This window comes from Drosophila biarmipes, chromosome 4 (genome assembly GCF_025231255.1).
Source record: "Drosophila biarmipes strain raj3 chromosome 4, RU_DBia_V1.1, whole genome shotgun sequence".
Lineage (NCBI taxonomy): Eukaryota > Metazoa > Arthropoda > Insecta > Diptera > Drosophilidae > Drosophila > Drosophila biarmipes.
This window is the reverse complement of record NC_066614.1, coordinates 1,165,638-1,175,111: the sequence shown is the minus strand read 5'-3', so window position 1 is coordinate 1,175,111 and position 9,474 is coordinate 1,165,638. Positions and strand designations below refer to the sequence as shown.

General features: G+C 34.9%; 1 protein-coding gene across 3 annotated transcripts; it reads left to right on the top strand.

Annotated features, from left to right (window-relative positions):
- The first annotated feature begins 491 nt into the window (after positions 1-491).
- LOC108036000 (mediator of RNA polymerase II transcription subunit 26) lies at positions 492-9,154 on the top strand. 3 transcript variants are annotated; one of them, XM_044091268.2, is made up of 6 exons: positions 492-612; positions 945-1,035; positions 1,091-1,943; positions 3,414-4,094; positions 4,154-4,225; positions 5,967-9,154. In XM_044091268.2, exons 2-6 carry the CDS (start codon positions 970-972, stop codon positions 8,801-8,803), a joined length of 4,509 nt encoding a protein of 1,502 aa, XP_043947203.1. In that variant the 5' UTR covers positions 492-612; positions 945-969; the 3' UTR covers positions 8,804-9,154. The 3 variants fall into 3 exon arrangements, with proteins under 3 accessions (XP_043947203.1, XP_043947202.1, XP_050742808.1); XM_044091267.2 differs by having other exon boundaries at positions 496-662; XM_050886851.1 differs by having other exon boundaries at positions 497-662; positions 902-1,035.
- The last annotated feature ends 320 nt before the right edge of the window (positions 9,155-9,474 follow it).

The window sequence follows — 9,474 nt, the reverse complement described above, 5'->3', positions numbered from 1 at the left end:
TTACAGCGTCCATCGAATATCACTCGCCTACTACAGGAGTGAGCGAGAGGCAAATATGTGGCTAACGTTTTTCGTCCACATTTAGCGATTGAATTTCGATGAGCGTCGTTAGTCGCAGCCCGAAGAATACAAAATTTTAAATGCATGATAGTACGACCATATTAAAAGCATTGTAATTGAAATTCATCAAAATGAATGTTCGTTTGCTTTTCTGATTATTTCTGTGCTCATCTGAATACCGCGATGGAAAAGGGTCTCAACGAAAAGCGTTAACTACTTATTTGCCTCTCTCTCTTTTCCAAGGTAAGCTCTTGGTCGGTCAAATTTCGATAAAGTAACTCCTTTTATCAATCCGTTATTACGGATTCCAAATTATCTTTGTGGGAAAAAGCTATTATTTACTTAGATGCGCGTCCCATTCTATACAGTCTTTTTTGCTATAACGAATACTCGTGAAAACTATCGATATTTTCAGCTATCGGTTTTTTCCCACCCGCAAAGTGCAGCTGTCAATGGTGAAAATGGCGAATTGTCATAGAGTCGGAGAATTGATATTAAATTAAAAACTTACTTTATTTTGTGACGAGTTTAAACAATTTTATACTCAAAGAGGTGTGTCGGCGGATCAGGGACATTACAATTTAATTGTGCAGCTACAATTTGTAAGCAAAACGATTGTCCAACATACATAGTGCCAAAGTGTGCGTGTTTCATAGATTTTCATAGCATCCATTAATTACATTAAAAATCTAAAAAATTTAAATAAATGGGTCTTCAATAAACCTACCTCTCTTGGTCCATACATGTTTAATTAAAATTCATTTGATCTATAACTCTCCTTTTCTGTAGAAAAAAGTTTAACACAGAAACTACTAACAAAATTAATAACGTTTTCGTGAAGTACATTTTTCTTTCCTTTTTTATGTTCCTTGAATGCGGATCAGAGGCCTTGGAATCCGGAAGATATAAATGAACCAAAACCAAATCCAGCAACTTACCACTCACCTATCGCAGGCACTTGATCAAAACTACGATGTAAGAAAATGTGTTATCTTTTCAACAAATCGGTCTTTATAAACTTTGTTTATAGGTCGTCAATATGGATGCTGTGCTCTCTGTTATTTGTGCACTGGAAGGCACGACAATCACCAAGGAGCAGCTCGAGGCCACCAGACTGGCCAAGTACATAAATCAGCTCAGAAGGAGAACCAAAAATGAACACCTAGCTCGACGTGCAAAGTCGTTGTTGAAGAAGTGGAGGGAAATGGTTGGGATTCAGCAAACGGCCGCTGAATTTGTGCCACATCTTAGTCAAATTGGTTCCCAGCCCACGCAGCCAGCTTTAGACTCTCCAAAATCTACTGCGCTAGTACCAGACAGCCACTTAAGCGAGCCGTTCACTCAATCGTTGCCTTCGCAGCAAGTTGTTCCACATATGCAAGCAAATATCGACACTTCCGAGCCTCCGCCTTTGGATGTGCATACTGAGCTTCGGACCAACTTTACGAACCTGGTCAACAATATCCATGATTGCGAGCACGTGGAAAAATTCAATATAACGACACTGCAAAATTTAAAGGACCGTCGCCATCCTGCACTAAGTAGGCAAGTGGGTTCTCCTCAGCCGATCGTAAATGAGCAGTCGGTGAATTCCGTATTTAACCTAACCCATGTGAGCACCGAGAAGATAAACGAAGCTTCAGTTGTTATTGACATTGTATCCGATTCCGATGAAAACGACAATAACTGTGCATCGAAGCGTGAAAAGTCCAACTTAACAGTTCCTGTGCCCCTTGCAATTCCAACCACGCCAAGCTATCGACAGAAAAAATTGAAAAAGGACAAAAAAAGTAAAGATAGAGAGGGGCAGGTCGCACAAAACAAAAGATTTGGAACAAAAGTTAGCGACGCTTTCGTGCAGTCTTCTCTCATAGCAGATTCAGGTATTGTATTATTGTATTTATTTTTGTACCTGTTACTCGTAGAGTAAAAGCGTATATTGTAGTAGTTAGAACGCATGTAACAGATATTTACATATTTAGCTGTGAACAGCTGTGATCTCAGAAAGTATATATATATATATATATATATATACCAAAATTTGCCTCCGTTCGACATTTTTGGGTCCCTGATAAAGGCGAGTTTCTTAAATAAAACTTATTTAGGGGTCGAGCTATTATACTTGGTGTATTAATGATTTGTATACTCTTGGAGAGGGTCAGTCAGAAGCTTGCAACTTAGTGGGGAAAACATTTTCGACCCATTAAGAATATATTCTGTCTGTTCCTACCCAAACTAGATAGAGATAAAGTCTTATCAATGTCTTATCGTATAGCTCTCATAGGAATAACAACTCACACAACATTTTTTTAAATTTAAAAACAAGAAGGCCACTGAAGACCATTCTTTAAATATTTCATAATTTTGAATATAAAATTTTATATATTCTGGACGACAATGCCAAACCAACGATCAGATAATTATTTCAAAATAATACAAAGACAGTTTAATTTCGTTTTCGGCAACAAATTAGGTAATAAATTGATGTGGGACATTGTCATATTTTAATAAACTGTTATATACAAGTAACAGTTTATTTCGGTTTTTTCCCTAACGAAAGGATTTAAAATATTTTGTAAAGTTTTGTAGAGGAATTTGTAAATATTTATTCGATGAATGACCAAAAAAAAAACTTGTGGGTTCCATTGCGTTAATAATTATTAAATAAAATAATAAATTGAACAAAATTTGCAAACTATTACTCAGTTATACTCACCACTGTATGCGAACTAGGTATAAATTTGGTAACCTGATGATAAAATACAGAACATTTTAAACTTATAGCTTTGGTGTTTTTTAGAATATTAAAAATCCTATTTTAATAATTTCAGAATTTGGGATTAAACTTAAAAAGAAGCGAACGTATATATCCCATAGTAAAATTCATAAGAAAATAATTATAATTTCGTTATTATTTTTGTATACAAGATTCATCGGAATGTATAAACCAGGATAAAACGATTTCGATCCTAAAAGTACACTAGTCGGTATAAGTATTTTGAAGAAACAAAAGTAAAATATACTCCTAACTTGAACTTGCTTAGTTTAACTTTTGGCATTAATGGAAAGGTAATTTAAATGGCGAATTTATATACACTAGATTCTTGATCCGAGTCGAGTCAATCTAGCCATGTTCGTATGAACATAAGAGGTATAATGTTGGGATAAAACATGTATGTAGATTCTTGGACACCCTGCTGAGTCCAATTTTTTTTCTTTTTTTCGTAACTACAAAGGATAATACTCTTTGGCTTGCCGGACTTAAACCCATGTAAAGCCTCTATCCGTTTCATTTGACTATTTTGATAAAAATTTCCTAACTTATGCATTTAATGTTTTTATTCCGGTTTCAGATATATTTTCCCTTTCGAACAGTTCAATGAGCTCAATTTTTTCTGGGGATGCTACATTGGGTAATTCCCAGCATAAAACTCGATTGAGCTCAAGCGAGTTGACATTTACCGGCAGATTTAAGTCTGTTAACCAATTGGATGTTTCAAACTACAGTAATTCCAGCTTATTGACCGGGCAAAATTGTGTATTGCGAAACAATGAGTCAGGGAAACTTGATGAATACAGTGCTTACGATTCAAGTGCATCATGTAGCCGTCTATCTCCTTCAACTGTCGAGGATGTAAGAAAGTCTGAAAATGTAATAAATGCTCGATTAAACAATGCAACTGCGAATCAGATGCCTACTCCTGTAACAAGTATGGGTTACGATACAAATTGTAGAACTGAGTATTTGGAAAACACCTCCCAGTCTCAAATTCCAAAAAGACGGGGTAGAAAAAAAGGATCGAAAGGTGTGGACGCACTTATCGCCAAGGAGTCTTCTAGCCTGTCTCAACAAATATTTTTTGGTGGTTCAACTGTTAAAAAGGTTAAAACCACAAAGGAACTTTTCAATGAAATTCAGAGCAGAAAGTTAAGTGTTTCCATGCAATCCTCAACAAGTAATCTTTCAAATTCTTCAACAAATCGGGAACTGGCTAGCCGTGCTATTTTTCCAAGACCAACGTCGTCCTGCTCAGGTTAGTTTTTGGTAAATGCGCATTGCTCACCGATTTAATATTTATCTGAATGTTTCTAGACACTTCAAATCATTCTCCACAAATTTTGGAAACTTTTTCGGGAAATTCTACTTTTACCAGCAAAATAGAAGGTGAGTACGCAAACAGATGGAACATTAAAGGTAAATGTGTAAATGCATGCACGCCATCTTCCCCAAGATTATAACCTGTTCAAAGGAATAATTTTTCAGTTTTTTCCATTATATCTAAGGCTATGGTGCCAAGAAAAATTTAATGTAATACTTGCATTTGTGCGCGTAAACTGCCAAACCAAAGCAAACGACCGTTTACTGTTTCGATATCTTCCAGACTCAAAAGTCACACACTCCTGAGTCAACAATTTGTATACCCTTGCAGAGGGTTACAAAAGTGTGTTTTCGACCCCATCTTATCTTATACGGTGCGCTAGAAAAAACCGTTTCTGATTCTTGAACAGGGTCACTAACCGAGTCGATCTATCCATGTCCGCCCGGATGAACGGTGAGATCTCGAAAACTACAAAGGCTAAAAAGTTTGGGATTGGCATGTAGATTTTTAAGCTTCTTGCGCAGCGCAAATTGCAAGATGTCATGCCAACAAACGCTGAAAAAGCTAAGACCCCGTCTAGCACCCACACTTTTTTTTAGAGAGATTTCGTTTTGTTTTGTTTGTACTACATGCCAACAATTGTTAAGCTCGGACGATTAATTTATAAGCAAATAAAATGTATAATTTTGCGAGCAGACGCTTTCCTATTTTTATGCATTTATCTCGTTCGCACTACCATTAGCTGAGTGATGGATATATGATAGTCGATGGCATCGACTACAGCATTCTCACTTAGTTTAAAATTAAATTAAAAGTAAATTTACGTTCTTTTATGTTTTTTGTACACCCTTGCAGAGGGTATTTCGATTTCAGTCTAAAGTTAGCAATGCAGTGAAGAAGACTTTCCGACCCCATAAATATTCTTGATCAGCATCATTAGACGAGTCGGTCTACAGCTGTGTAATATAGTCGTCCGATTTTAATAAAATTAAATTCGAAATTCAGAAACAATTACAAAATGTTATTTCCAAGCATAGGAGGATAGGATAAAAACACCAAAGATATCATTTTTTTATATTATTTTTCCACAACTTTTCCGATTCTTCCTATGACAGCTAAATGATATAGTCGTCCTATTTTGTTAAAATTAATTCCAAATTCAGAACCAATGCAAAAAGTTTATTTCCAAGCGTAGGAGGTTGTATGTTAAAAAACACCAAAGATATAATGTTTTCGTATTATTTTTCCAATAATTTTCCGATCGTTCCTATGGCAGTCCGATTTTTATTAAATTGAATTCAAAGCTCTAAAAAAAATTATATTTCCAATATTATAAGATAATATGTCAAATAGCCCCAAGGCTATAATTTGTTTCATATTATGTAAATGTATTTTTTTTTTTAAATTTTTTCCCCGATAGTTCCTATGGGAGCTATAAGATATAGTTCTCCGATCGGGCTGGTTCCGACTTATATACTAAAGAAGACTTTTGGGAAAGTTTCAGCCCGATAGCTTTAAAACTAAGAGACTACTTTGCGTAGAAACGAACGGACAGACGGCCAGACGGACGGACAGACGCACATGGCCAGATCGACTCGTCTAGTGAATCTGATCAAAAATATATATACGTTATGGGTCGGACTGAAATCATTATACCCTCTGCAAGGGTATAAAAAGTATTTAAGCATAAAGGAATATAAAGAAAAGAGAGTCGGTCTAGCGATAAACAGTATACAACAAAAGTAGCAAATACCTAATTATAATTAATTATAATTATAATTTCAAAAAACGTTTTTTACTTTACAGAACCTCCAATTTCGGATAGTGATACGCTCACTTCAGAACCATCGCACGATAGTAATAAATCACAAGACATTAAGGAAACTACTTCATTGGACAGCAATAGTAATTCTCTTCATACATTGGTCTTAGAAAGGACTCCAAAAAACTTGATGCCGATGAATTTTAACGATGTTACCACTCAACTAATGCACCTAATTCACAGCTTGAACAGCCCAATGAGTGAACTTGAAATTGAGGAAATGTACCAAGCTCAAATAGTACCATGTACTTGCATAGTTATCGAGGAAGTTCAAAGTTCATTAAAAGAGCCCAAAAAAGAAGCTTCAGACTCTGATATCAACGATCCAGCAACAAGTTCAAATTGTGATAAGAATATTTCTCGCCACAAGAATGAAGACCAAGTTTTTAATTTTGAAAGTTTGGATAATGTTGAAGTAGGTGAAATTCAACCAAAAACAGTGAAGTCAATATTTGATCTAGATTTTGATGATAACGACGATCCTTTGAATACAATAATGGATGAAATTCAAAAGCCAATAGTTAAACTTGAAAATATAAAAAAAAACTTGGATACCAAAAATGTATCTTTTAGTTCGCCTGCACAAAACGTTTCGTTAAGTTTGCTACATATTAACGCCGATGCTCAAGCTGACAAAAATCATCTAGAAAAGGAGAACAGCGAAACCTACAATGAAGTTTCTCCTGTTTTTACGGTTCATGAGGATCCTGATTGCGTAGCAAAGAATAGGTTTTATGTACAAACCAACAGAGTGACAAGTTTTCACATAAATTCATTGCATAATTTCTACATACCAAATATAAATGGCAATTGGGATAGTGTTGACTCATCTCCTAGTTTTCACAATTTGGACTCGTACACAGTGACGAATGGAGCTGATGTTGTACCTAAATATGGTCTTCTTACATCAGATAAAATAAAAAAAGATCTAAGTTCTTTAAAATATATAAAACCTTTCAAGGCGAAACGTTTTAAATCGTTTATTTCACCGTTTCTTGGCGTTGCAAAGTGTTTACCAACGTGTCGACGTGCTAAACACAAAGTTAAGAAATGGCTTAACTCTTCGATTCACTTCGGACAAATTTCACAACATTTTGAAGTTTCCGAAATTAAAGCAGAACATAAATTTAATAATTCCAGTCCGCTAAAGGTTAACATTGATGTTCCGATTTCTGGTATCAACAGCCATATTAAAAATCACGTGCCAACACAAGTTAATCCCAACATCAATATATTACCATCACCTGAAACTTTATTTAATACGAGCTCTGGGAATGCTTTCAGTAATAGTTTATTAAAATTGGCTAATGATAATAATCCTGAAACAAGCGATACAAGTAGTGATAACGATTATCAAGGTGACAGTCCTCATAGTGCTAGTAGTTCAAGCACTTTTAGCTTTTCTAGTTTAAAAGAAACTCAAGACTCCATAAATGAAAAGCTTAAAAATAAGAGGATTGAATCACTCGGCACAAAAGCAAAGTTACATCATCGAAATAAAAGAATATATGCAGGCGATGATATGAAAAAAAAAAAACATTTACAAAAAGAATTTAATATTCCAGGCAAGCGGATAAAGACTGTTTTAAATGGAAATTTGTTTAATCTGAGTAGTAATAACAACAGCAGTGATAGCGAGAATGAAGCAGAGAATTATAATGAAAACGAATACGAAAACAGTAATAGGGAGGAATATGCCATTGTTCAACGCCCACTAGGTGATGGTGGAGCTACCAGCAATCATATTGTATTAACAATAAAGAAAACTCCAAGCAAAGTCAATTCTCCAGCAAACTCTATGAATGAAGTTTCACCCAATACATCAGATATTGGAAATTTAAAAAAGACGATTCCCAATTCTTATGTGAAAGATGCAACTAAAATACGAAATACAACTCATATTTCGATGGGAAAAGGGAAATCAATATCGAAAACACACAGGTCAGCTTTTCGGTCCCGGAACACCCGCTATCGCCAAGCAGTCCAAAAAAACGTAAAAGGTCGCATTAAGACTATTGATTTGGAACTTAAACATTTATTTCATTTAAAACCAAAAGCCAACAATCATATTTCAGATTTAAAGCTTCACAATAAATTGTTTTTCCACCACGAATTGTGCATAGAGAATGATGTAGGTATAAAGGAAAAAATAATAAACTATAGCAGCAGCAGCTCAAGTTATGACGACGATAGCGAAGCGGAAAACACCTCCACAGAGGAAGAAGAAAAAGTTAAAAAAAGTTCATCTTTTGGTGCACATAACTTAGAATTTGAGACTGAAACGAGTGCCGGTGCAGCGGTGCAGGTCAAATTTGAAAGTGAGAATGATTCTATTTTAACTTCCTCAAACGATAGCGATATAGCAGATGAAGGAGAACGTGAAGAAATAAATTATACAGTGGATGAGTGCAACGATTTTCGAAACAACAACATGCTACAATCTTTTAATTCAATATGTGCTGAAAGTACTGTTGCCAGTATAAAATCAGCCCCGCCTATAGCATCACTAGAATCACAAACAAAATATAATAGTGATGATAGTAACAGATGTTTTAATAATAACTTACATGTTGGCTTAACCAATGAAATCAGTAACATCAGCCAAAAATCCACTGAGTCGGCAGAGTTAACCAATAAACTTCCATTACTCGGCGTGGAGTATCGTACTGGAATTCGGCCATCTCCAGACGCTGCTCCAACAAGTTTAGCGGATAAGGACATACCCAGGATTCAACAATTTAAGGAATGGCATCAAGTTCTCCAATTAAAATCCTACAACAATGAGCCCTTAATCGTTTTGCCTTACGTTTTGCTTGAATAAATTCAAAGTTTCCCTCACGCTGTGTGATAGCATTTCCAATACAAGAAGATACAAAAGTAAAAGCGTGTAGCAAAATTTAATACCTTTAAACAGTTATCAACTTAATTATAATCTTCTGTTGCGTATAAGTCACTTTTGATTAGATCACAGCACTGTTGGTTAATTATACGTTTGATAAAAATAAACATAATAATTATAAAATATTGCGAACGCAATACGAACTTTTGTTACATTCTACAGTAAAAAAATTATTTTATATGATTTAAATTTGAACATTTTCAGTAAATATTTAAGATAATAATAAAACAAACTAATGTATAATAACTGTAAATAAACTAGCTATACATTTAATATGTTTCTCAATAATTTGGGTAAGAAATTCTAATTCATAAATGGCAACCGCGGAAATTAATAACATTACATTACAGCTATAATTTGTTCGTAGAGAGATTCGATTAGAAATCGTAACGTTGTCGTAGACGGCGCGTGCATTGTTGGGACTTGGTTTTGAAGAACATAAGGAACGGAATATCATTATTTCCCTGCTTGATCTGGTAAACTTTTACTGTTCCTAACGCTTCATTTTCAAAACAGGATAGCAGATAATATAACATTTCGACTTTCGATAGTGTCTCATCATCGTGAACCAAGCTATTAAACAAACCTAAACA